Source organism: Bufo gargarizans, chromosome 1 (genome assembly GCF_014858855.1).
Source record: "Bufo gargarizans isolate SCDJY-AF-19 chromosome 1, ASM1485885v1, whole genome shotgun sequence".
In the NCBI taxonomy this organism is placed as follows: domain Eukaryota; kingdom Metazoa; phylum Chordata; class Amphibia; order Anura; family Bufonidae; genus Bufo; species Bufo gargarizans.
Window position 1 is genome coordinate 195632166 of NC_058080.1, and position 27605 is coordinate 195659770.

The 27605-nt window shown below is 48.3% G+C and overlaps 1 protein-coding gene across 1 annotated transcript in view; it reads right to left on the minus strand.

Annotated features, from left to right (window-relative positions):
• Positions 1–2566: 2566 nt before the first annotated feature.
• The window catches only part of NAA15 (N-alpha-acetyltransferase 15, NatA auxiliary subunit), a 79922-nt gene continuing 54883 nt past the window's right edge, over positions 2567–27605 (minus strand). The window contains exons 19-20 of the mRNA XM_044300869.1: positions 11234–11331; positions 2567–4063 (exon numbers count right to left, since the gene is read on the minus strand). Of these exons, the coding sequence (XP_044156804.1) occupies positions 3863–4063; positions 11234–11331 (299 nt within the window). The 3' untranslated portion in view covers positions 2567–3862. The remainder of the gene's footprint in view (positions 4064–11233; positions 11332–27605) is intronic.

The following is a 27605-nucleotide window of genomic DNA, read 5'->3' on the forward strand; positions in this document are numbered from 1 at the left end:
ACAGGAAACCATGGTTATAGGCTGCTGCAACTAGGAGATATGACACTAAGAAAAACGGCTTCTCCTACAAGCAGGCTTTACCTAGCCTACAGGTACGAAGGCTAGGTTCACATTTCTATTGTGTAGTCTGTACCTGCAGAGCGACCACTGGATATGTGAATGCACCCTAAGCTGATCAGTTTGTACACCAGAAGTAGAAGCACAAAAAGGAATAGACGTTGGATAACTAGAACCAACACGCCAGATAAAAAAAAAAGAAGAAGTAACCTTTAGAACAAAATAAAATTGGAAGTTTCCGCCAATGAACACAAGAATTTATAGTTACTGCAGAAATACTTGCGTTTCATTGGTTGACACAGGATGAGACATCCGAAAGCACTGACTGACATTTTGTGATAAAGGTCCGCATCTGCTGAGAAAAAATAAATAAATAAAAGGCTGCACATAGGAAAAGCTGTGGATGAAAAGTCCAGGTAATAGCCCTTTGCACCTGAAGGGAAAAAGTCTGATGGTTGAACCTGGTCAGTGTACTAAGAAGGGTTGTGAAAAAAAAACACAATGGAGGATCTTGTGCTTATGGTAAGCTAGAATCAACTGTCGCTTGCAGGTCAACAATCCCATGTAACATCCCTCTTGGAGGATGCCAGGTAAACCTTAGCGCCTGTTCAGGAGCTAAGGTTTACCTGGCATCCTCCAAGAGAGGCGACAAGCAGAAGCCTGCTCAAGAGCTAAGGTTTACCTGGCATCCTCCAAGAGGGATGACAAGGTGACAAGCAGAAGCCTGTGTGATCAAGGTGGGAAAGCCAAAATAGAGCTATTAACAGACTCACAGGATGCAAGGAAGCCGAAGAGCCCTTCAAAAATTACTTTACGGGTTGGGTAGGAGAGATTAAAGTGAAATACACCATGTTTTTATTGGTTAAAGTATTACTTTTTTATTCAGTTGTTTAATGTACTCAAAGTCCTGGACTCTGTCAGTTCCAATAGAAACCCCTAGTGGTACACAACTATCTTTTCTAATATTGCATTGTGTGATGTTGGACATGGCTTCAGGTGGTCACAATGGCAAGCAGATCTTCAGTGTATGCTGGGTATAATAATCAGGGGCCAGTGGCGCATGCACCCTTTGTGCAGATCTTGCAGATTTTCTATGCCTGAATGACTGATCATGTTGAGCAGATTTACCTTTCAAATGCTAGGACTGTATTTCTTTATCACAATGTTAATTTTTTTTCTCACCGACTGTCTTTGTTTTTACCTAATGCTGCATCTAGCATTGATGACCTGCTGAGTTATGACATCCTTGATTTATGTCAGGGTTATTAATGTCTGCGATGAAGTTGACAGCATCTGCATGTCAGGAGTATCTCACACAGATCTGGGCCACTGGAAAGATAAGAAACCTTTCCACTTAGATCTTCGTGAACACCTGAGAACAGAGAGGGGGCGAGAAAGGAGTTCACAGGGTCACTAGACAGTCCATAGGGAATGACACAGAAGCACAGGCTCTGGTGATGAACCATGGTACCTTGCAGAGTATACAAGAAGCCAAAAGGTCTTCTCTAGTATATAGATGGAAAACATTGCAAAGACAAGGTGTTCTGCCAAGGAGAGGCGCCAAACCCCTTTCATGGAGGCTTTGTTGCACATGCTTTTTAGCTTGTTGGCATGTGGCATTGTTTGTCAGGATGAGACTGCTCCAAGCAGATGTTGGCCACAAGCGTTTCTCAACAGTTCCAACGGCCATGAACTGTGATGCAGAAGAAAAAAAAAAAAAAAAAAAATTGCTCCCAGGCATGAAGACTGACATCTGGGGAAAGACAGAGCTTGTAAACTGGAGAGATTGGTAGACTGGTCTGAAGAGCAGAAAGAGTGTAGCCACTTCGAAGTGAAACAAGCAATGTGAACTGATCTTACCACCCTTCCCAGATATACATGCAGAATCAAAGGAACAAAAGGGTTGGTCATCAGAGACAAGAAGCTGTAATGGAGAACCGCTCAGGATCCTGGATCAAGACACACAACCTTGGAATCTTCATACTCCAAAAGAAAAAGGGGAAAAAAGGGCGAGCAAGACACTCCTCTGCATGATTAATAACCTTAAAGTTATGTCTTGGGTGGCCTGAGTAGGGGGGTGTTCCTTGATAAGGATGACATTCAGGTATGGGAGGCCAACAAAATTTAAAAGACTCCATGGAAAAGTAATTTAGTTGCCTTTTTTTGGTAGTAAGCAAAGAGCTTGGTGCAATCCAGAGCAAGATGCACCCTCCCACCCGAGTTTCTATATGCCAGGGTTGTCTGAGGTGTGTGTAGCTGGAATGGTCTCATGCGTTTGTAAAAGGTAAAGCACAACTGAAGCTGCTAATCTCAGTTCATATGTGCATCATCTCTGACTGGATTTCAAAAACTGCATTATCAGATTTAATGCAACCTTAAAAACAGCCAATAGTCGAGAAAAATAACCTGGTAACTATCCTTGTACTGTGTGTACATATCAAACAGGACTCTACAGTTCAATACTCACAGCTATAACCCTAGACATCACCGACTGGTTCAACTCATCAAATGTTTTTCAAAATGTTTTATTGCATTATATTTGGTACCTTTATGTTTGACAACAAAAAGGAAATGACATAAGTATCTTCAGAGATAAGAAGCTGGTATGCTACTGGAAGAAGGGAATTCAGTATCTTTTGCTCCAATACAAAGCATAGAGCCTCTTTGATAACTGAGCAAGAAAGTCATCTTAGAAATAAAGGGCTTCAAGTATTACAAACCCACCACTGTGGAAAAAATCCAGAGGTATCCAAACTGCAGTTACTTTGTTTAATCTGCATAACGTGAACAAGGCCTGCTGAGGTTTATGACTCGAAAAACCGCCAGACCCAATGGCAAATCCATCCACTCTTCACCAACCCAGTTATGGACCACACCCTGTCATGGTTTTTTTTTTTTCCTTTCAAGAAAACAGACAAGTTCGGGTTCTTGACAACCCATTCAGTTGGTGTCAACACAGTGCACGATTTCTTTTGGTACTTGCAATACAGTTTTGACATTTGGCAAAAAAAAAAAAAAAAGTACAAATTGTTGGGTGCGGCCTAGATTTCATCTCAAACAGTAAAGATGATAACTCAAGTTTCTCTCAAATAGGTTATTCTATAATTGACAAATCAAAAAGTGTAAAAAACAAAAACAAACATCTGATGTAAGCACGAATTAAGTATCCAGAGAATGTCACATACTGTACTTTGCTTAAAGTCCTTATGTTCTCAAGATACTTTTATTAGATGCCATATATAGATCACTTTCCTTTCTACTGCATTTCGTGTGGAGTATTTCAAATAACCTGGAAAGTATCTTTTGTGCCAATAATAAAAAAAAATAATCCAGTGCTAAAACAGCAACCTCACACCGTGCAACATCTGAGGAGTCGGCAGTGCTGACTTAATGCTGCAGGCACCTCTGACATTATTGGGAGTCTGCTGTCCAAGATCAGAGATCTCTTATTTAGGTGTTAAGTAATATTTCTGCCACACACCTGCTCTCACCACTGTAACACCCTCCTCTGGTGTCCATAAATTATTCATTTTAAAAACAGCATTTCATTTCATCTTTTATTTCCTCTTCAAATTTTTAGCAGCAAAAGTTTAATTTTAAGAACTCACCACCCATATCCTGTCATACGTTGTATTTTTTCTGCAGCAGGATATATAACATAAAAAAAAAGTAAAAACAATCTTTAAAGGCAACAACTTTTTTTTACTCCTTTCAATCTCCACATAAGTTACAGAGCAATACAGCAGGTGCGTGACAAAAATATTAGATTGTTGATATGGTCCAATGTCTGTTCGATATCAGCTGTTCACATTTCATTAGCCAGTTCCTCAGGTTCTGCAGAACTATCTCCATTAATTGTGATACTCATGTCGTCTTCGTATCCAGGCGGCATGAAAGCTAAAGCATAAGGGTACAGCTTGTGGCAGCTTGCTCTGTATGATTCTGCAGTTTCTTTGTTGTCTCCAAAGCTGCCATCACGCAAGGCTTCTAGCACGTCCATGCATGTCTGCAAAATACAGGAAATAAGTCCAAAATGCATTACGCAGTGTAAGGTCTATAAAACATTACATGAACTCAAGTTGTCTAATGCAACTTCTAGAGCTGACTATAGGCATCATGTTGTCATTAACCCCTTAAGGACTCAGCACTATTTCACCTTAAGGACTTGGCCATTTTTTGCAAATCTGACCAGTGTCACATTAAGTGCTGATAACTTTAAAACGCTTTGACTTACCAAGGCTGTTCTGAGATTGTTTTTTCGTCACATATTGTACTTCCTGACACTGCTAAAATTGGGTCAAAAAAGCAAAAAATGTTTGCATAAAAAAAAAAAAAAATAAAAATTTACAAAAAATTTGCAAGAATTTGAACATTTCTAAGTTTCTCTACTTCTGTAATGCATAGTAATACCCCCAAAAATTATGATGACTTTACATTTCCCATATGTCTACTTCATGTATGTATCATTTTGGGAATGATATTTTATTTTTGGGGGATGTTACAAGGCTTAGAAGTTTAGAAGCAAATATTGAAATTTCTGAAATTTTCCAAATCCCACTTTTTATGGACCAGTTCAGGTCTGAAGTCACTTTGTGAGGCTTACGCAATAGAAACCATCCAAAAATGACCCCATTTTAGAAACTACACCCCTCAAGGTATTTAAAACCGATTTTACAAACTTTGTTAACCCTTTAGGTCTTCCACAAGACTTCATGGCAAATGGACATAAAATTTAAGAATTTCGATTTTTTTGAAAATTTTTTAATATAATCAATTTTTTCCAGGAACAAAGCAAGGGTTAACTGCCAAACAAAACTCAATATGGGTTGCCCTGATTCTGTAAGTTTGCAGAAACACCCCATATGTGGTCCTAAACTACTGTTTGGCCAAATGGGTGGACATAGGAGGAGAACGCCATATGGTTTTTGGAAGGCAGATTTTGCAGGACTGGTTTTGTTTATACCATGTCCCATTTGAAGCCCCCCTTGCACCCCTAGAATAAAAATTCCAAAAAGTGACTCCATCTAAGAAAGTACACCCCTCAAGGTATTCAAAACTGTGTTTACAAACTTTGTTAACCCTTTAGGTGTTCCACAAGAGTTAATGGCAGATTGAGAAACAAATTTTGGAATTAACATTTTTGGGGAAATTTTCCATTTTAACCCTTACTTTATTACTGGAAAAAATGGGTTAACAGCCAAACAAAACTCAATATGGGTTGCCCTGATTCTGTAGTTTGCAGAAACACCCCATATGTGGTTGTAAACTACTATTTGGCTAAACGGCAGGACATAGAAGAAGGGGAGCGCCATATGGTTTTTGGAAGGCAGATTTTGCTGGACTGGTTTATTTACACCATGTACCCTTTCAAGCCCCCTGATGCACCCCTAGAGTAGGAACTCCATAAAAGTGACCCCATCTAGGAAACTACGGGATAAGGTGGTTGTCGTTTTGGGCTATTTTAGGGTAAATATGATTTTTGGCTGCTCTATATTACACTTTTTTGAGGCAAGGTAACAAAAAATTAAAATTCTCAAATTGTTTCTACATTCACTATTTAGTTTTGTGGAACACCTAAAGTAGGCATCCTCAAACTGCTGCCCTCCAGCTGTTGTAAAACTACAACTCCCACAATGCCCTGCTGTAGGCTGATACCTGTAGGCTGCATCCTTAAAGAGTTTATCCAGGTAAAAATAATGATGACCTACGCTCAGGATAGGCCATAAAGTTCACATCGGCGTGGGTCCGACTCCTGGCAGCCCCACCGATGCTGCATTATCTGAATAATGCAGACATTTCCGGATGGCCTCAAACCGGGGACGTGTCATGGCCATACTGTAGAGTGGGGTCTGGTAGAGGACGTCCCCACTCCAGTATTGCCTGACACTGGGTTTTTACACTAGACCCATGTGCAGCACGAGGCCCCAAAATGTCCTCATCTCGGCTGCACTGACCGGCATCCAGCCACCGGGTCTAGCCAAAAAGGAGCCTGGTGCAGGTGCTGAAACAGGAAGAGGAGGGGAGAGAGGAGCGCCTGGAGTTTGAATCTCCCGCCTCTCTCCAGCACCAATCAGCACCCTGGACAGCAGCCATCAGCACCACGGCCAGCACCGCCTCTCCCAAATGCTCAGACTGATTGGTGGTGTGTAATACACTAGCAGCACAGCCCTCCCTGGACCTAGTACCAGCACTGCCGTACAACATGGTGAAGTGGCGAGCACCAAAAGGGCAGTTGAAGCTGGTAAGGTGGCACGTGCATTAGTTACCCTGTCGCAGCCACCGCAAAGACGGGCCCGTAGACCCCCTAGAATCTTTGAGGTGCTGGCAAATCCTGGATTGGCAGCCCCCAACTTCAGCAGCACCATTAGTTCCCACTTTCACCGCCCAGTCTGGAGTTCGGGTTGAGACAGCTCAGATCGGTTCGGCCCTGGGATTTTTTTTAGCTGTTCTTGACTGCGGAGCTCTTGGACTTAGTTGTGGCAGAAACAAACCGGTATGCCACACAATTTATATCCGCCAACCCGGGAAGCTTTTATGCCCAGCCTTTCCGGTGGAAACCAGTCCAAGTTTCCGAATTAAAAATTTTTCTGGGCCTTCTCCTCAACATGGGTCTAACCAAAAAGCATGAATTGCGGTCATATTGGTCCACGAACCCAATTCATCACATGCCCATGTTCTCTGCGGTCATGTCCAGGACACGATTTGAGGCCATCCTGCGTTTCCTGCACTTTAGCGACAACAGCACCTCTCGTCCCAGAGGCCACCCAGCTTTTGACCGGCTCCACAAAATTCGGCCCCTCATAGACCACTTCAACCAGAAATTGACAGATTTGTATACCCCTGAGCAAAACATCTGCGTAGACGAGTCCCTAATATTACATTTTACCGGGCCCCTTGGCTTCAAACAATACATCCCAAGCAAGCGCGCCTGGTGGACCAACCGATTGACTAGCTGCAGCACTGATGTGCATTCTGACAGAAGCATTGCGCTGCTGTCAGATTACACACAAGTCGGTGTATGCGGCGCTGCAAGACGAGATTTCTCCTCTGCAGTAAAAGATATGTTTGCCGAGGCATATGAGCTGAGGAGGTGGCGGTGTTCATATGCTTTGGCAAACACTTTGTATATAAAAAATATATATATAATCCCGGCAATGATTTATTCATCCACATCGATTGATGTGAATGGAGAAATCGTGTTTGCCAGGGCATACGAGCTAAGTGGGTATGGATGTTGGGCGGAGCTCCTATGTCCTGGCAGACGCCTTTCCCCTCTTTTTTTTTTTTTGGCAGAGATTTTTTCATCCACATTGATCGATGCGAATGAAGAAATCTGTGCCGTTCATTTTTTTCTTTCAGCCCAGAGGCTGAACGGAAAAAAAAAAAAATCTCATTACCTGTATGCTCAATATAAAGGAGAATAGCAGAAACTCCTAATGCTGGCCATACATGTAATGATTGCGGAGACCCTCAAATGCCAGGGCAGTACAAGCACCCCACAAATAACACCATTTTGGAAAGAAGACACCCCAAGGTATTCGCTGAGGGGCATATTGAGTCCATGAAAGATTGAAATTTTGGTCTCAAGTTAGCGGAAAGGGAGATTTTGTGAGAAAAAAAAAAAAAACTATTTCCGCTAACTTGTGCCGAAATTTTTTTTTTCCTATGAACTCGGCATGCCCCTCACGGAATACCTTGGGGTGTCTTCTTTCCAAAATGGGGTCACATGTGGGGTATTTATACTATACTGCCTTGGCTTTTTAGGGGCCCTAAAGCGCGAGAAGAAGTCTGGGATCCAAATGTCTAAAAATGCCCTCCTAAAAGGAATTTGGGCCCCTTTGCACCCCTAGGCTGCAAAAAAGTGTCACATGTGGTATCGCCGTACTCCGGAGAAGTTGGGGAATGTGTTTTGGGGTGTCATTTTACATATACCCATGCTGGGTGAGAGAAATATCTTGGTCAAATGCCAACTTTGTATTTAAAAAAATGGGAAAAGTTGACTTTTGCTGAGATATTTATCTCACCCAGCATGGCTATATGTAAAATGACACCCCAAAACACATTCCCCAACTTCTCCCGAGTACGGCGATACCAGATGTGTGACACTTTTTTGCAGCCTAGGTGGGCAAATAGGCCAACATTCCAAAGAGCACCTTTCTGATTTCACAGGCCATTTTTTACAGATTTTGATTTCAAAATACTTCTCACGCATCTGGGCCCCTAAAATGCCAGGGCAGTTTAACTACCCCACAAGTGACCCCATTTTAGAAAGAAGACACCCCAAGGTATTTCATGATGGGCAGAGTGAGTTCATGGAAGTTTTTATTTTTTTTGTCACAAGTTAGTGGAATATGAGAGTTTGTAAGGAAAAAAAAAATAAAAAAAAAATACCTAAATACCTTAGGGTGTCTACTTTCCGAAATGGGGTCACTTGAGGGGTTTTTCTACTGTCTGGGCATTGTAGAACCTCAGGAAACATGACAGGTGCTCAGAAAGTCAGAGCTGCTTCAAAAAGTGGAAATTCAAATTTTTGTACCATAGTTTGTAAACGCTATTTTTTTTACGCAAACCTTTTTTTTATCAAAGACACGTAGAACAATAAATTTAGCGAAAAATTTATATATGGATGTCGTTTTTTTGCAAAATTTTACAACTGAAAGTGAAAAGTCATTTTTTTGCAAAAAAGAAATCATTAAATTTCGATTAATAACAAACAAAGTAAAAATGTCAGCAGCAATGAAATTCCACCAAATGAAAGCTCTATTAGTGAGAAGGAGGTAAAATTCATTTGGGTGGTAAATTGCATGACCGAGCAATACACGGTGAAAGTAGTGTAGTGCAGAAGTGTAAAAAGTGGCCTGGTCATTAAGGGTGTTTCAGCTAGGGGGGCTGAGGTGGTTAAACCCATGACGTACCGGTACGTCATGGGTCCGTAAGGGGGTTAAAGGGGCTATCCAGGAATTACTATTAATGACCTATCCTCTGTATAAATAATATCAGATCCTGGGACCCCTACCGATCAGCTATTAGAAGAGGTAAGGTGCTCGGTGAGTGCTGTGGCCTCTTTCTAGTCCATGTGACATCACCATACATCAGTCTCATGTCCTAGTTGCGGCTCAGCCTCATTCAAGTCAATGAGGCTGAGCTGCAATACCAAGCTCAACACTGTGCTTGGAAAGCAGCCCGAGGGTTTGCAGTGCTTAGCAAAGCCCCGGAGAGCACAGCGGCTCCCTGAAACAGCTAATCGGTGGGGCTGCCAGGAGTCGGACCCACGCTGATGTGAACATTATGGCCTATCCTGAGCGTAGGTCATCGTTACTTTTACCTGGATGAACTCTAAGGATGCAACCAAATTTATTATCGTCTCTATGGTACTAAAAAAATTCTCACAGATTGAAATTTGCTTCATTGGTGAGAACACCACGTTGGTTAATATGTCATGGTATGTCCTTTGGTATGTCTGCAACAGGATGCCTAGGTGGGACCTTCACTATTCATAACTTGAAGGGCTATGCTAAGCATATGCTATCAATTGAAAAGCCTACCACCTTTAACATTCATTGTACCTAACGCTTGGCCATGTAAAAGCACAATGTTTTCAATGGAAACATTCATAATCAAGGGAAATATGTATTCATGTACACCTTTTTGCCAGATAAGCATGGCTTTTTTTTGTAAGTACCATAAAATCCTTTTCTCCTTGGATTCATTGGGGGGACTCTGCACCATGGGTATAGGCCCTGTCACTAGGTAGGGGGAAGAAAAGGTGCTAGCTCCACCTAAGCAGGCAATTCCCCTTCTACAGACATTAAGCTAATCGGGTTGTCCCAAGAAAAGCAAGAAAAACAGTGGCCTAGTTCCATGAGAAAACCAGAAGTTTACTAACAAAAAAAGAAAAAAACACGACCATGTGAAATAAGACAACAAAACATGGTGGGATTTTACATTAAGTACAACAATCAAATTTTCTCAAGGTCATTAGAGGATGCAGCACCATGTGAGGTCCTAAAGCAGCCCCCAGAGAGTGGGAATGAGGCCAAAAAGAAAAGGAAGCTGCTGTGCAAACTGCCTAACAAAGTGGAGTCTGAAGCACCTTGCGATCCAGGCTGACATCAGAGAATGCCAAGGTATGGATCTAATAAAACCTGGGGAAGGTATGCACAGAAAACCAGGTGGTGGTGGTTTTGCAGACCGGAGAGACAGAAGCTTGCTGTCGATCAGGACAGTGTTCCTAAACTCTAATCCTCAGGGCCCACCTGCTGGTCATGATTTGAGAATATCCTGGTTGACACCCAAAAGAACACCTCAAGGTAATCTAGAGACTGGAATGACACAGGGAGCCATGGCAAAGGTGGCACATTGGAAATTGAGAGAACCTACAGCATGAAGGACCCCTTGTTGGGGACAGTGAAGGTGTTTGAATAAAACCCCTGAAAGTGTGCAGAGATAGGAATTAGAACGATCACCCCGTAAAGGTGAAGTGCAAGTATGTCCTGAAAAACAACATATGCACAGGTGGGAAATGCAAAGGTGTCAATGGGAAAAACTGTATCTTGTACTCCAACAGCACATCCTCAAACCTTGTGTCGCCATGTAAGCCTGCCAAGTCACCTTCAATAGCAGTAGACTTGGCTGGAGACCCAAAAGGGAAGGGACCATCAGACCAAAGAGCACTTGGAAGTGGAGGGCTTGGTGGAAACAGGAGGAGCCTGCAGGATTGTGATTAAATGACAGTCTTTAGGAATCAAAGGTTGCTAAAGTCTGAATTGCCTTGATTTAAGAGTCTTTGTAGAGGCTCTACCACCCAGGCCTTAATAAAGAGTGCCTGAATGACAACCAATTCCATTGCCACTCTATTGTCGAGACGCTTTGATTTCAACTAAGCCTCAGAGAAATTTTGGATGTGGGAAGATAAATAATTTTGGTGCAGTTGCCTTTCATAGGCCAAAACCAGATTTTACCTTTTTTGGATTCACTCTCCAATCTGGCTAAGCCCGATATGCCCAAACTGCAACCCTCCAGCTGCTGCAAAACTACCACTCCCAGCATGCCCGAACAGCCTACAGCAGGGCATGGTGGGAGTTGTAGATTTACAGCTGGGGGCTGCAGGTTGAGCATCCCTGGGCTAACCTAAGAAAAAAAAATATCAAACACACATCGTGAGAGCAGATCTTACCTGGAGGCTCCTGTTCGAGAGGGATTCATCCAACATGGTGGCCAGCTCCACGGCTCGCTTCTGACTAGAGGGGTCCAGATAAGACATCATTTTGGCAGCTGTAAAAGGTGTAAAAATAAAAAAAATTATACCAAACACGTACAGAGATTATCTGCTCTTACAAAGGATGCTGAATATAGCAGATTTGGGCCTTATTAGCACAGTCAGTGTTTGGTCAGTGATTTTCATCAGTGATTTTGAGCCAAAACCAAGTGCGGGTCCAAAACACAGAACAGGTGCAGATCTTTCCCTTCTACCTTATGTCTGTGTAGGATCCACTTCTGGTTTTGGCTCACAATCACTGATGGAAATCACTGACCAAACACTAATAGGGTATTAGCCTTCGTCGTCCTCTCTCAAGGATTCGATCCTCCTCAGACCTCCTCCTCTGTAGGATTAAATGACCAGCATATAGTGAAGTACCCTCTTAGTTGTTAATCCTTGAGAGAGGAGGACGAAGGCTAATACCCTATTTCTGTCACTTGTGCAGCGTCTGACTGAACCATTAGCAGCGCGGTTTCAAACCTTTAACTACTTGACTTTCAGTGTGAATACCCACCACACTACACCGGAACCAGCAGCGCAGATAAGTGTCCATGTTTTGGGACACAGGACTGACATTTTCATTTTTATTGTATACTGACCAAACACTGACTGTGTGAATGAAGCCTTACTGTGATCAACTAATTTCAGTGATTTACTGTGACTAATTTCAGTGACAACTTAATTTAACCCATTCCCGATTGCCTTACAAATATATACGTTTTACACAGCAGTCACCCGGGGTTAATGTATGTGATCGACAACAACATTGATCACACACATTTAACCCTATCAGATGCCATGGTCAAATGTGACCACGGCATCTATGAGGATAAAAACTGGAGTTGCACGCTCCTGGCTGTGCAACGGCTCACACTAGCGAGGATCGAGGGAGCCGGAAGTAGTGTGCAGCAACCTCGGTTTTCCTGAGCGATACAAGGCTGCCGCACATTAGTTCCTACAGAGAGCTTTTCTGTGCTTGCCTAAAGATTGCTTGTTATAATTCCCTACGTGAAATATTAAGTGTAAAAATAAAAATAAAAAAATCAATCATAATTAAAATACATAACCAATAAAAAAAATTATACAATGATACCAGCGAGAAAACGAGATTTTTGTGAAACTCACCTGTAAAATCTCTTTCTCGCGTGGTTCATTGGGGGACACAGGACCGTGGGTATAGCTTGCTGCTGCCACTAGGAGGCGACACTAGGCTGAAAAGTGATAACTCCTCCCCTGCAGGCTATACCCCCTCCAGCCTGGAGAGAGCATATCAGTTTGTGCCCAAGCAATAGGAGTAGGAAAAAAAAAAGGAGATTTTTGTATAACTTACCAGTTAAATCTCTTTCTCGCTCTTCCTTGGGGGACACAGACCTTGGGTATAGCTCAGCTCCCTAGGAGGCGTGACACTAAGTAAAACTGTTAAGCCCCTCCTCCATCAGCTATACCCTCAGCCTGGAGATAGAGGCTACCAGTTGCGTGTCCAAGTAGTGAAAGGAAACAACCAACAATGCAAACAACAGCCAACAACCCAACGGGGCGCCAGCCAAAACCCTAGAACCAAACACAGAAGGGTGGGTGCTGTGTCCCCCAAGGAAGAGCGAGAAAGAGATTTAACTGGTAAGTTATACAAAAATCTCCTTTTCTCGCCCATTTTCCTTGGGGGACACAGACCTTGGGACGTTCAAGAGCAGTCCAAGAAGGGAGGGACCATAACCCAAGGCGGACCACCGGAGCATCAGGAAACCGCAGCCTGCAAGACCAGGCGGCCCAAAGCAGCATCCGCCGACGCGTGCGTATGCACCCTATAGAACCTGGTGAAAGTGTGCAAAGAGGACCAAGTGGCCGCTTTGCACAACTGCTCAGCCGAGGCTCGATGCCTCTGCGCCCAGGAAGCCCCGACTGCTCTGGTGGAATGAGCAGTGACGCCGAAAGGCGGAGCCCTACCCTTGGCTCGATAAGCCTCAGACACCGCCAGTTTAATGAACCGGGCAATGGCCACCTTGGAGACCGCCAAACCCTTGCGCGAACCCTCCGGGACCACAAACAGGGAATCCGTGCGCCGGAAGGATCCGGTGACCTCCAAGTAAATCCTCAATGCCCTGACCACATCCAGACGGTGCAGTTCCCGTTCTCTGGAGTGGGAAGGAGAGGGACAGAGCGACGGAAGGACGATGTCCTCATTGATGTGAAAGGCGGAGACCACCTTTGGCAGGAAAGCCGGGACTGGTCGGAGCACAACCTTATCCTGGTGGAAGATCAGGAAAGGTTCGGAACAAGAAAGAGCCGCCAACTCAGACACCCGCCGGAGAGACGTGATGGCCACAAGAAAGATGACCTTGCAGGACAGAAGGCGAAGGGAGACCTCCCGCAAGGGCTCGAAGGGGGCAGATTGAAGCGCCGAGAGCACCACATTCAGGTCCCAGGAAGGAACCGGAGGGCGATACGGTGGAACAGAGTGAGCCACCCCTTGCAAAAAGGTCTTAATCGGCCCCAGAGGGGCCAGGGGACGCTGGAGAAGAATAGACAGCGCCGAAATCTGTCCCTTCAGAGAACTGAGGCCCAGCCCCAGGTCCAGGCCCGACTGGAGGAAGGACAGGATCGTGGGAAGAGAAAACCGGAGAGGTGGGACGCTCCGGGACTCACAGAACCCCAGATAGGACCTCCAAACCCGATAGTAGATCCTCGAAGATACGGGTTTACGAGCACGGATCATGGTGCGGACAACGTCCGCGGAGAAACCCCGTCGCGTTAAGACGGCGGTCTCAACAGCCACGCCGTCAAACGTAGCGAGCCTAAATGCTCGTGGAAGATCGGACCTTGAGAGAGAAGGTCCTCCCTGGAGGGCAGTGGCCACGGAACGTCTGCCAACAGCAACATTAGGTCGGCGTACCAGGACCGACGGGGCCGATCCGGGGCGATCAGAATCGCGGGAACGCCCTCTGCCGCGATCCTCCGAAGAACCCGTGGCAGGAGGGGAAGAGGAGGAAAGATGTACAGAAGGGAGAATTGGCACCACGGAAGGACAAGCGCGTCGGCGCCGTAAGCCTCCGGGTCCCGTGCCCTGGATACGTATAGGGGAACCTTGCGGTTGAATTTGGAGGCCATGAGGTCCACGTCGGGGCGACCCCAGCGAAGACAAAGGGCCTCGAACACCTCTGGGTGCAGGGACCATTCTCCCGGATCGATGGTGGACCGGCTGAGGAAATCTGCCGCCCAGTTGTCTACCCCCGGGATGTAAATCGCAGACAAGGCTGGCACGTGCGTCTCCGCCCAGAGGAGAATGAGGGACACCTCTTGCATCGCCGCAGCGCTGCGGGTGCCTCCCTGATGGTTTATGTACGCCACCGCCGTGGCATTGTCCGATTGGATCCGAACAGGGCGGCCCCTCAGTAGATGGGTCCAGTGTCTGAGGGACAAAAGAACTGCCCTCAGCTCCAGAATGTTGATCGGAAGTCTGGACTCCGATAGAGACCAAACGCCCTGGACGGATCGGGGAGGGAAAACCCCCCCCCACCCCCGTAAGCTGGCGTCGGTGGTAATCACCAGCCAGTTCAGTGGAAGGAAGGACCTCCCCCTCAGAGGGAGATGCAACCACCAGTTGAGGGAAGCCCGAGCCAGGGGAGGCAGAAGGAAGGTCCTGTCCAGACTCCTCGGTGATTTGTCCCAGGCCGACAGAATCGCCCTCTGAAAGGTGCGGGAATGGAATTGTGCGAACGGCACTGCCTCGAAACAGGCAACCATCTTCCCCAGCAACCGCATGCCGGATCTGAGGGAAGGCCGGTGATGACGGAGAAGGCTGCGAACCGACCCGCGAAGGGCCAGACGCTTGTCCGACGGAAGACGGACCTCTGCCAGTTCCGTATCCAGGAGCATCCCCAGGAAGATCAGCCGTCTGGAGGGGGTAAGGGAAGACTTGGGGTGGTTGATAATCCAACCAAACCGCGTCAGGGTCTCCAGAGTGAGATCCACACTGCCGGATGCCTGTGAAAGGGAGGGTGCCTTGACCAAGATGTCGTCCAAGTACGGAAGAAGAAAAACACTTCTTGAACGTAGAAGGGCCAAGACAGGGGCCAGGACCTTGGTGAACACCCGAGGAGCCGTTGCTAGACCAAAGGGAAGGGCAACGAACTGGAAGTGATCGTCCCCCACCGCGAAGCGTAGGAAGCGGTGATGACATGGAGCAACCGGAACGTGGAGGTATGCATCCTGAACGTCGATGGAGGCCATGAAATCCCCCTTTTCCAGGGAGGCCACTGCGGACCGGAGAGACTCCATCCGGAATCTCTGCAGGCGGAGGAAGCGGTTCAGGCGCTTCAGGTCCAAGATCGGTCGCACCGAGCCTTCCTTTTTGGGGATCACGAAGAGGTTCGAGTAGAACCCCCTGAACCTTTCCGTCGGAGGCACCGGGGCGATGACACCCTTGTCCATGAGTGAGCGAACGGCCGCGAAGAAAGAGGCCGCTCGTACGGGGTCCCGCGGAGGACGGGACCGGAAGAAACGGTCTGGCGGAATGGCCGCAAATTCGATCTTGTACCCGCAAGATACAATCTCGAGCGCCCATGCATCTGAGATGTGGTTCCGCCAAACGTTCCTGAAAAGGAGAAGGCGGCCCCCCACCCGGGTGGGTGGGGGCGCACCTTCAGGCAGAGGGCTGCTGGCCTGTGGTAGCCCGTGCAGGCTGGGTCTTGCGCCAGGTAGGTTGCGCCCGAAAAAACGGCTTCTTGCGTCTATCCTGGGTTGGGCCAGAGGAAGAAGAACCGGCCCCGGGTCTAGATCCGGAGGGCTTACGAAAGGACCGAAAACGGGACGAACCCGCGCGACCCCGCCCTTTGGCCTGGACTGGGGAAGGAGAGTACTTTTCCCACCCGTGGCCTCTGATATAAGCTCGTCCAGGCGGGTCCCGAACAAGCGGGAACCCGTGAACGGTAGACCGGCCAAGGAGCGTTTGGAAGCGGCGTCCGCCGCCCAAACCTTCAGCCAGAGTTCCCTCCTGACAGAAACCGCCAGGGCAGAGGAACGGGCAATGAGGGCCCCCGCATCCAGGGAGGCCTCACAAATAAATTTTCCAGCCTGGATAATTAGCTGGGCTAAGGAACGGAGGTCCTGAACAGGAACGTCCGACCCCAACTCCTGCTCCAGCTGCAAACCCCATTCAGAGACCGCTTTGCCAACCCAGGCGGAGGCAAAAACCGGTCTAAGGGCTGAACCAGAGGCAGAAAATATTGCCTTGGAAAGGGATTCCGTCCGACGGTCCTCAGCGGACTGGAGGGAAGATCCGTCCTGTACAGGAATAGCAGTGCTTTTGGACAGGCGAGCCACAGGAGGATCCACCTTGGGCGGAGATGTCCAGGTGGTCACAGACTCCGCCGGAAAGGGATAACAAATGTCCAGCTTTTTTGGTGTAACAAAGCGGACGTTTGGCCGAGTCCAAGCCTTGGATACCACAGAAGAAAAATCTGCATGTATGGGAAAGACCTTGGAGGCCTGTCTGGGTCGGAGAAAGGACACGCCGGCCTGTTCAGAGCTGGGGGGGTCATCGTGTATCTGAAAGGTATCGCGGATACTAGTGATAAGATGCCCCACCGCGGATGACAATTTTGACGGAAGCTCTGAGTCCATGTCCACATCCGAATCCGCCAGTTCTCCCTCAGAAGGCGTATCCCTTTGAGAGGATAGGCTTGACTGAGCTCGCACGCATGGCGGAGAGAGCGAAACATCAGGAGAAGATGTGCGCTCAACCCTTGAACGTTTCTGAGTACGCCGGGCCCTGGAAGATTCACTGGGAGGCAGGGAATCAGTGGGGGCGGCAGAAACGGCATTCCCAGCAGGTGCGACAGGGATTTCGGCAGTCTGCGGGAGAGGCGGTCTATCCACGAGACGGCCCACCACGTGTGTAAGGCTCTCCACCGCCAGAGACAGAGACCTAGCCCAGTCAGGGGGTTCAGAAACAACAGGGGGCACAGCAGAAAGCGGGCCCTGCACCGGGGCCTGACATGCAAGGCAATGCGGCTCAGATTGCCCACTTGGAAAAAGTGCCTTGCAGGCGGTACAGGCGTGGTACCAGGGTTTGGGGGCACCCGTGGGATCAGACATGCTGACAAGTGGTCGTACCTTGATACAGGGACAAGGGATTGCAGCGGCTATGACCAGTGGGGTTAGGAGAGGGTTAACAGCCCTACCAGTGCCTCAGAAGAACGTCAGGTCAGATCCCTAGGAGCGAAGGTCCAGATCAGCAGCCGCGAGGCAGCCAGAAAACCAGCGTGCGTCCCCAGCGATGCACCGGTGTCTCCCACGTGTCTCCACTTCAGTCCGGAGTGAGGAAGCGCGGCAAGCTTGAGCAGAGACGCGGGAACAAGCTCCGCCCCCTCCACGCTTGAATATTTCATAACGAAACTCCGCCCCCATGACGCGCGCGCGCGCGAAAAAAACACCCGCACCCCGTGCTGCCCGAGATTCCCAGGCATATGTTGTCAAAGAAGGGCCCGCAGGCCCCAAAAGCGCGGCGGTATAACCGGACGTCGGAAGGTAAGGTGGTCACCTGACCCCCGTCCCGCCGAACCGAACCGCCGATGCCGGGCCTAAGCCCCGCCCCCTCGATCACGGTACGGAGCGGGCGGCGGCGGGGAGGTAGTAAGAAGCAGGGGCTATCTTTTAAGCGTAAGATCGGGAGGTACATGAAAAGCAGGCAGATGGGGAGATCCCACAGAGCGCTCTGAGAAGCGCAGGAAACGGCCGACCACGGGTGCCCCCCCCCGAACCCAGTGCAACAGGGACAGGGAATGGGCTGGAAAAGCCATCTTACCTGTCTTCACCCTCATTTCCTTCCAGCAGGGTCGCCCCTTCAGCCCCTGGCACCGCAGTGGCAGGAAGCTGGAAGAGGGGCTTGGCGTGCGGGCGACCCCCTAGCTGGCGGGATGTAGGGGAGCCGGTGCTGCCCAGATCCTCCTATTGCTTCAGTGGGGGAGGCAGCAGCGCAAATACGTTGGCACTGGTGCAGCTCAACCCCGGGAGAACAGAGAGGTCCAATGCGTCTCTGGTATCCCTAGGAAAAAACAAAAATAAAATAACAAAATTAGAGAAAAAATTAAAACAAGGAGAAAACAGCCCTGCAGTAGCAGGGGGTGTCTTGCCTCCTTGGACACTAAGCTAAAACTGGTAGCCTCTATCTCCAGGCTGAGGGTATAGCTGATGGAGGAGGGGCTTAACAGTTTTACTTAGTGTCACGCCTCCTAGGGAGCTGAGCTATACCCAAGGTCTGTGTCCCCCAAGGAAAATGGGCGAGAAATAAAAATAACCATACGGTAAACAACCAACAAATGACCAATGCCAGCCGGAGCAAACCAGAACTGGGGCCATACTGGCTCCACAACCGCCAACAATCACAGCAAACAGAAATTACTGGGTGGGAGCTGTGTCCCCCAATGAACCACGCGAGAAACATTTTACAGGCGAGTTTCACAAAAATCTCGTTTTCTCGCTGGTATCATTGGGGGACACAGGACCGTGGGACGTCCTAAAGCAGTCCACGGGGAGGGAAAAAAATCACATGCCCATGGAGAAAGAAACGCCCTCGAGGATGCGTAACTCACTGCCGCCTGCAAGAATTTGCTGCCTGGAACAGTACCCGCCGGCGCCTAGGAAGGCACCCGGTAAGACTTGATGAACGTGTGTCCGGAAGACCAAGATACCGCCTTCCACACTGGAAGCTACTGCATGAAGGAGATGGACCCGAGAAGCGCCGACCGCTGGTCGGGTGGGCCAAGACTCAGCTGGGCGTTGCCTACCCGAGGGCGCATGCCCGAGCAACTGTTGAACGGATCTATCTGGAAAACATCCCTTGGAGGCAGTCAGCCTTGACAAGGACCCCAAGATAAGAATTGGTAGAAGTCCGTAGGGCTGTAAGCGCTAGACAAGGACAAGCAAGTTCAGAGGCCAAATCACATGGCTGATGGAGAGCTCGGTCCATGTACTATGAGGGAGAAAGAAGAGAAACCCATGTCTGCGAGGCGTGGAAAGGCGACCACCTTCTGCGAAAAAAGAGGATCCTGGACGGAACACTGCCCTATGCCATACTCAAAGAAAAAAGTACGTACAAGAAGGCAAATCAATTCAGAGAAAAAAATAAAAAATAACGCCACCAAACAGCTGGCTCCTGGCCGCAGCTGTGGAAGCAGAACTAAAAAGGCCAAGTCCGTAGGATTCACCTCTGGCCCAGAGAACACCCCCTAGGGAGCGGAATATTGGTAGACCAACGCCCTTATAGCCATAGAGGCTGGTGGTGAGATTTCTAGTGAGAGAAGCTGCCTGAGAATCACTAAGAAACAAACGCCTGAGCCAGGCGTGCCCCACTGCAGGCCAAAGTATCAATGCCCCACGGGAAAGGCAAAGTAAAGCCAATGAGAGCACCGCCAGTGATGGGAAGCCCCGTCAGTGACCATATGTCAACAAAGCGGCAACGCTGCCTGGAAGGGCAGATGAGTGGAACAAAGATGAGAGAAATACTCTTGTCGGGTGAAGTTCGACTACGACGTCCAACGCCTCCACCATACCCGAGGAACCCTGGGTCCGTGAAAAAATAGAGATGGGCTTCCAGAGCCGTACAACCCATGACTACTGGTCAGCTAGACAGGAGGATAAGGAGATCAGTTATCCACCACGAGGGGAGACCGGAAAGGAAACGTGTGATCCGTACCGGGGACGAAACCCCTACTAGCGGGGGACGTGGTAACAGACACCCGCTCTACCCGTCTTGGGAAGGCTCTCAGTCAACCCCCGGAATGAGCAGTGAATGAACAACCACCATTGGCTTGAGGTGAGATCACTGACATCTGAAGAGAGGTAGCACCAATGGCGTTACGGTATGACTACTAGAATCCAGGTCCCGCTTAGAACGGCAATCTAGTGTTGACGAGTGCCGTAGGGACTGATCTACTCCGTAGAACGCACTCAAAAGGTAGGTGCTGATCAGCCATGGTAACTACACCATCGCCATCTCCGAGCCGACGACAGAAGGACAATAGTCAACAATAATAGTGAAGAGGACCGGCACTCACTTATAGTCCTTCAACAAAAGATGATGTCTCTATTTGGTCACATACAATACTCTGACGCGTTTACGGCTCACATCAAGAGCCGTCTCTCAAACATATGGATATGGATTGGATGTGGCAGAAGGACAACAGTTGTCAGAGCCACGGACCCCTATTGGTAGTAAACCAGAAAGAGGCCAGAACTAAAGCCCATTCCCATGTGAGACTGGAGCTCTACAGCGTCCAGTGGTGATGCGATCCTCCGCCTGAAGGGAGGCCCTACAAGGGAAGCCCCAAGAGTAATGCTCACGCCATACTCCAGCCGAGGAGTAGGCCACACCGTAGAGGTCACTGATTCTCTTGTTAGAGGAATCCGTTGCCTGACGAAGAACTGTGCAGAAGGAACCTCAGCATGTAGTGGTGACTCAAACACCCCTCGTGCGGTAGGGGCTACCGCATGCTCCGCCAGCGTGGACATGAGGGGAAGGCCTGAGGACATCCAGTAGAAGTGCTGGTATCAAGCTGGCCCAGCCAGGAGAGCTAACCTTAAACCCTCCACCTGACAAGGGCGCAGAACAGGAGCAACTGCCGAATTAGTACCAGGGCAGAATCGCTACAGCGATTAGGAGCATCTAGCCCTAGCATGAAGACTACCCTGCGAAGGAGAAGCCGTTGTAGTAGCCACTGCAGATTGCCAGCATAACGCCCTCACCCAGACAAGGATGAGTGGTGGACGAAGCACCCGGAGTCGGTGGAATATTCGGCTTGCTGGATCTTGACCACAGTACTCTGTGCAGTGTGACTGACCTGAAACGGTGGAGGCTCATAGGGAGAGGGCGTCTCTAGGACACACAAGGCTGGTGACCCCCTGAGAGCACAAAGGCCACATTCTTGTGTCTCCAATAAGTGCATGAAGAAAAAGGGATACAATATGAGAGTATCCATAGTATCCAGTGGCAGAATCCATATGCCACTAGATGGAGAATATCAGGCACCAGCGGTACCGACTGTGCCACAGACCACCTGTGAAAGAAACCAAGGCATCTAGAGTCGTGGCGTAGCTGAAATACAGCATGCAAAGAGGCATAGTGATTCCCCCGTAACTGGATCGTTTGTAGAGCGTAATGCCCTAGAAAGTATGTGATGGCAAATGGGAGACCAACGGAAGCGCACACCCCCGGTTAGGGAAGGGGGTAGCGAGATAGTCAGAACCGCGATCTACGGAAGTGTAATTACCCACTCAATGGAGGGGGAAAAATCTACGTCAAGCACTGCGCCCAGTGGCAGTGCCAACGCTTTACCTATGATCCAGTGGCAGTGCAAACGCTTTACCTATGATCGGGAGTAACATATCCAGTAAGTACTGTAACCCGAGGTAGTGCAAATACAACACCCATCGAAGGGGGTAACGCACCTAGCAGGAACTTGCATATGACGAGTTCTGTACTCTGTGGGAAGTGCCATCATCCCACCCCAGTTAGGGGGTAATGCGTACGTAAACACCGCGACAGCAGTGAGCATGCCATAATGCCACCTATACAAAAGGTTAATGTATGCTGACGATACTGAGCTCAGTGGAACTTCAATTCCGCCACTCACAGAACGAGGGGCACCTATGGCTGGCATTGAGGCTAATGCTAGTGAGGTCAGTCCACCTCAGGAAGGAGGTAATACCCAAATTAAGCACTGTATCTAGTAGAAGAGTAAATAGTGCCTAAGGAAGGGGTTAATGCTACACCAGAACCGGTTAGCACGGACGTAATCTAGGAAAAATAATCCGGATTCATGTCGGAGTCCGAATAACTGTCCTGCTTCGGCCCACACGTGCGCAGTTCCACCTCTCTGCCTCTAGCCCATGGCTGTTGCAGGCTGTGGCGGTGTTGATATAGGAACCAAACTACCCCGGAGGTGGAATGGAACTAAAGGTCTGCTCACCGATTGCGCAGACGGTGCTCTATTAACCAAACGACCCAAGAGGGTGGATTGGGAACTTCCAGAGCTCCTCCGCTGAGTTGCGCAGGAGGAGAAACTCAAACAGACGCCCCCGGAGGGTGGATGGGAAGTTTCAGTTGTCCTCAACTGGAATTTTGCGCAGTTGGATATTTGCGCAGTTGTAGCACCATTAACCAACCGGCCTCAGAGGGCGGATTGGGATCCTCCAGATGTACCCCACTGGATTTATGCAGTTGGAGCATTATCAACCAAACGGCCCGGAGGGCGGATTGGGATCCCTCAGATGCACTCCACTGGATTTGCGCAGTTGGAGCATAAGCAACCAAATGGCCTCGGAGGGCGGATTGGGATCCCTCAGATGCACTCCATTGGATTTTGTGTGCTGAGGAAGGCAGGATCTGTATGCGCATAATTAATTTTATTTTATTTTTTATTTTATTTTTTGGTGAGGACCTAGCCTGATATGGAGAGGAGGCCGCAAAGCCGGGGACTAAATTATCACACCGACCGGACTCACCGCTAGTCAGCACAGAGCGTACCTGGAGCGATGTCCGGAATGCGGTCGCCTGTGTCCACTGACCGCGGAAGCCCATCGGAGGAGTAAATAGCGTGGCCGGAGGGAAAAGAAAGAAATAGAAAGGTAGGCCCGAATAAAGCCGGGACCTAGATTTTGTGGCGTCCGGCCGAGTAGGGGAACCTTTCTGCCTGCTCTCCTGGGACGGCTTAGCGGGCTCCTGAAAAGGAGCCGCCGAGAAGATGCGTCGCTTGGCCGGCCGGGAAGCCATCCGGTCGGTCGGAGAGCTGGGTGACCGGAATAGGGCGCAGAAGGCGCCTGTTTTAGATCGGGAAGGGGTGAAAATAAGATGCCGCCGCCGCGGAATGGGATTAACCCTTTCTACTGAGGTGAGCAGGGCGACGGGTGGAGGATTCGTTACCCCCTCCAGAAGGTGGCCATGTGAGGGGGACAGTAAAACTCACCTGTCTTCATCTGTGGTCTTCACCCTTAGTCTTGTACCAGCAGGGCCACCCCACGACCGCTGGCACCAGGCATCAGGGGTCCAGGTAGAGAAGGGCTGGAGAGTAGGTGGCCCTCTTTCTGGCGGTAAGCAGGGGAGCGAGGCTGCCCTGGTCCGCTTTGTCTTCTTGGGGGGAGGCAGGGCGGTGGAGCAGGCAACACCGGCCAGCCTCCCAGGGAGACACACGCATGCGAATCTGTGCCCCTTAACCTAAAAAAAATAAAATAAAAACAAAATTGTAAAAGAGCCACCCTGCTAAGCAGGGAGGTCTGCCTCCTACGACACTAAGCTAAAAACTGATATGCTCTCTCCAGGCTGGAGGGGGTATAGCCTGCAGGGGAGGAGTTATCACTTTTCAGCCTAGTGTCGCCTCCTAGTGGCAGCAGCAAGCTATACCCACGGTCCTGTGTCCCCCAATGATACCAGCGAGAAATTATTTTTTCAAAGTTTATTTTTTATCGTATTAAAACAAGAAAAACTATACATATGTGGTAAATGTTGTAATCGTATTGACCAGTTGAATGAAACAGGTCCGTTTTTTTTTTTTTTTTTACCACAAACGCTGTAAAAACAAAACCTATAAAAAAATTGGATTTTTTTTATTATTATTTTTTTTTTATACTTCCACTCCATTTGGAATTTATTTCCAGCTTCCCACTACATTGTATGCAACCGTAAATGGTGCCATTAGAAATTACAACTTTGCCTTAAAAAAACAAGCCCTCATATGGCTATGTGAATGGAACTATAAAAAAGTTAAAGGGCTTCTGTCAGCCCACTAAACTGTTTATTTTTTTTGTTAATCCCTAACATTGCGAGCTCCCTATACATAAGCTAAATATTCATTTTGGTTCAGCAGATTTAGTTAAAAAGCTGTTTTTATAATATGTAAATTACAGAATGTGTCGGCAGATGAGAACCATTTGGCCCATCTAGTCTGCCCAATATACTAAATACTATGGATAGCCCCTGGCCCTATCTTATATGAAGGATGGCCTTATGCCTATCCCATGCATGCTTAAACTCCTTCACTGTATTTGCAGCTACCACTTCTGCAGAAAGGCTATTCCATGCATCCACAACTCTCTCAGTAAAGTAATACTTCCTGATATTACTTTTAAACCTTTGCCCCTCTAATTTAAAACTATGTCCTCTTGTAGCAGTTTTTCTTCTTTTAAAAATATTCTTTCCTCTTTTAGGCTACTTTCACACTAGCGTTCGTCGGTCCGCTCGTGAGCTCCGTTTGAAGGAGCTCACGAGCGGACCCGAACGCAGCCGTCCAGCCCTGATGCAGTCTGAATGGAGCGGATCCGCTCAGACTGCATCAGTCTGGCAGCGTTCAGCTTCCGCTCCGCTCGCCTCTGCACGGACAGGCGGACAGCTGAACGCTGCTTGCAGCGTTCGGGTGTCCGCCTGGCCGTGCGGATCCGCCCAGACTTACAATGTAAGTCAATGGGGACGGATCCGTTGGAAGATGCCACAATATGGCTCAATCTTCAGGCGGATCCGTCCCCCATTGACTTTACATTGAAAGTCTGGACGGATCCGTACGAGGCTATTTTCACACTTAGCTGTTATATGCCAATATAATGCAGACGGATCCGTTCTGAACGGAGCCTCCGTCTGCATTATTATGATCGGATCCGTTCAGAACGGATCCGATCGAACGCTAGTGTGAAAGTAGCCTTACCTTGTTGATTCCCTTTATGTATTTAAAGGTTTCTATCATATCCCCTCTGTCTCGTCTTTCTTCCAAGTTATACATGTTAAGGTCCTTTAATCTTTCCTGGTAAGTTTTATCCTTCAATTCATGTACCAGTTTAGTAGCTCTTCTCTGAACTCTCTCCAAAGTATCAATATCCTTCTGGAGATATGGTCTCCAGTACTGCGCACAATACTCTAAGGGTCCATTCACACGTCCGTTGTTTCTTTCCTGATCTGTTCCGTTTTTTGCTGAACAGATCTGGACCAGATCTGGACCCATTCATTTTCAATGGGTCCTGAAAAAAAATCGGACAGCACAATGTCTGATTTATTTCCAGGACCCATTGAAAACGAATGGGTACAGATCTGGTCCAGATCTGTTCAGCAAAAAACGGAACAGATCAGGAAAGAAACAACGGACGTGTGAATGGACCCTAAATGAGGTCTCACTAGTGCTCTGTAGATCGGCATGAGCACCTCCCTCTTTCTACTGGTAATGCCTCTCCCTATACACCCAAGCATTCTGCTAGCATTTCCTGCTGCTCTATGACATTGTCTGCCTACCTTTAAGTCTTCTGAAATAATGATCCCTAAATCCCTTTCCTCAGATACTGAGGTTAGGACTGCATCACTGATTTTATATTCTGCTTAGGGGTGGGCGATATGGCCTAAAATCTATATTGCGATATAATTTTAAGCATGTGCGATATGCGATATATATTGCGATATATTGTTTTCTATATTGGGGGGGGGGGGGGTGTTTAAATATATATTTTTTTTTACTTTTTATTTATTAACTATTGGCCTCCTTAAGGGCTAGAACCCTTGTCATATTCACCCTAATAGAGCTCTATTAGGGTGAATAGGACTTTACACTCTCCCTGCTGCCCTGTGCATAGTGCACACAACAGCAGGGAGCTGACCATGGCGCCAGCCTCTCATGTGCTCCCCCAGCCTCTGATCTGCCCTCCCCCCAGCCTCTGATCTGCCCCCCCCCCCCCCCCAGCCTCTGATCTGGCCCCCCCCCCCCAGCCTCTGATCTGCCCCCCCCCCCCCCCCCCAGCCTCTGATCTGGCCCCCCCCCCCCCCCCCCCAGCCTCTGATCTGGCCCCCCCCCCCCCCCAGCCTCTGATCTGGCCCCCCCCCCAGCCTCTGATCTGGCCCCCCCCCCCAGCCTCTGATCTTCTCCCCCAGCCTCTGATCTGCCCCCTCTGGTAACGCAAACCCCCCCCCCCCCCCCCAGTATTATGCAGTGTAATGCTGGGGCTCCGATCGGTTACCATGGCAGCCAGGAGTCACGCTGCTGAAGTCCTGGCTGCCATGGTATGTTAGTGAGCAAAGAGCAGCGCATTATACTCACATGCGCTGTGGCCGCCGGTCGCTCCTTCTGTCTGTGCGGTTTTTACGCCCCAGGTGCATTATCTTGCACTTAACATTAAATTTTAGTTGCCAGATTTTGGACCATTCCTCTAGTTTTCCTAAGTCCTTTTCCATTTGGTGTATCCCTCCAGGAACATCAACCCTGTTACAAATCTTTGTATCATCAGCAAAAAGACACACCTTACCATTGAGGCCTTCTGCAATATCGCTGATAAAGATATTAAACAATATGGGTCCCAGAACAGATCCCTGAGGTACCCCACTGGTAACAAGACCTTGGTCTGAATATACTCCATTGACTACAACCCTCTGTTTTCTGTCCCTCAGCCACTGCCTAATCCATTCAACAATATGGGAGTCCAAGCCCAATGACTGCACTTTATTGATAAGCCTTCTATGTGGGACAGTATCAAAAGCCTTACTAAAGTCTAGATAAGCGATGTCTACTGCACCTCCTCCATCTATTATTTTAGTCACCCAAAAAAAAAAAAAAAAAAAAAAAAAAAAATAGATGGAGGAGGTGCAGTAGACATCGCTTATCTAGACTTTAGTAAGGCTTTGATACTGTCCCACATAGAAGGCTTATCAATAAAGTGCAATTACCTTGCTACCAGCAAGTAGGGCGGCTACTTGCTGGTAGCAGCCGCATCCTCCGCTCCTAATGACGCCCCCCTCCGCCTCTCAGTGCGCCTGCGCCGATTAAAAACAGGTACGGCGCAAGCGCAATATTTTGAATTCAAACAGGGCCAGCAGAGAACGATTCCGTTCCCTGGCCCTGTCAATCACACAGCGGTGGGGGCGTCATTAGGAGTGGAGGATGCGGCTGCTACCAGCAAGTAGCCGCCCTACTTGCTGGTAGCAAGGTAATTTACATATTATAAAAATAGCTTTTTAACTAAATCTACTGAACCAAAATGAATATTTAGCATATGTATAGGAAGCTCGCAGTGTAGGAATTATTATTATTAACCCAAAAAAAAAAAAAAAAAACGGTTTAGTGGGCTGACAAGCCCTTTAAGGCTTTGGGAAGGCTGGGATTAAAAAAAATAAATAAAAAATAAAAAATTACCCGGTCATTAAGGCTGATCCTTTTGGTGGCTAATATGACTGCCAGGTAGGAATTCACTGAAGGTCCTTTTACATGGACCAAAGGGCATTGCCGGATTACACTCTGAGGCTGACGGACTCTGCAGTTCCCCCCTTGTG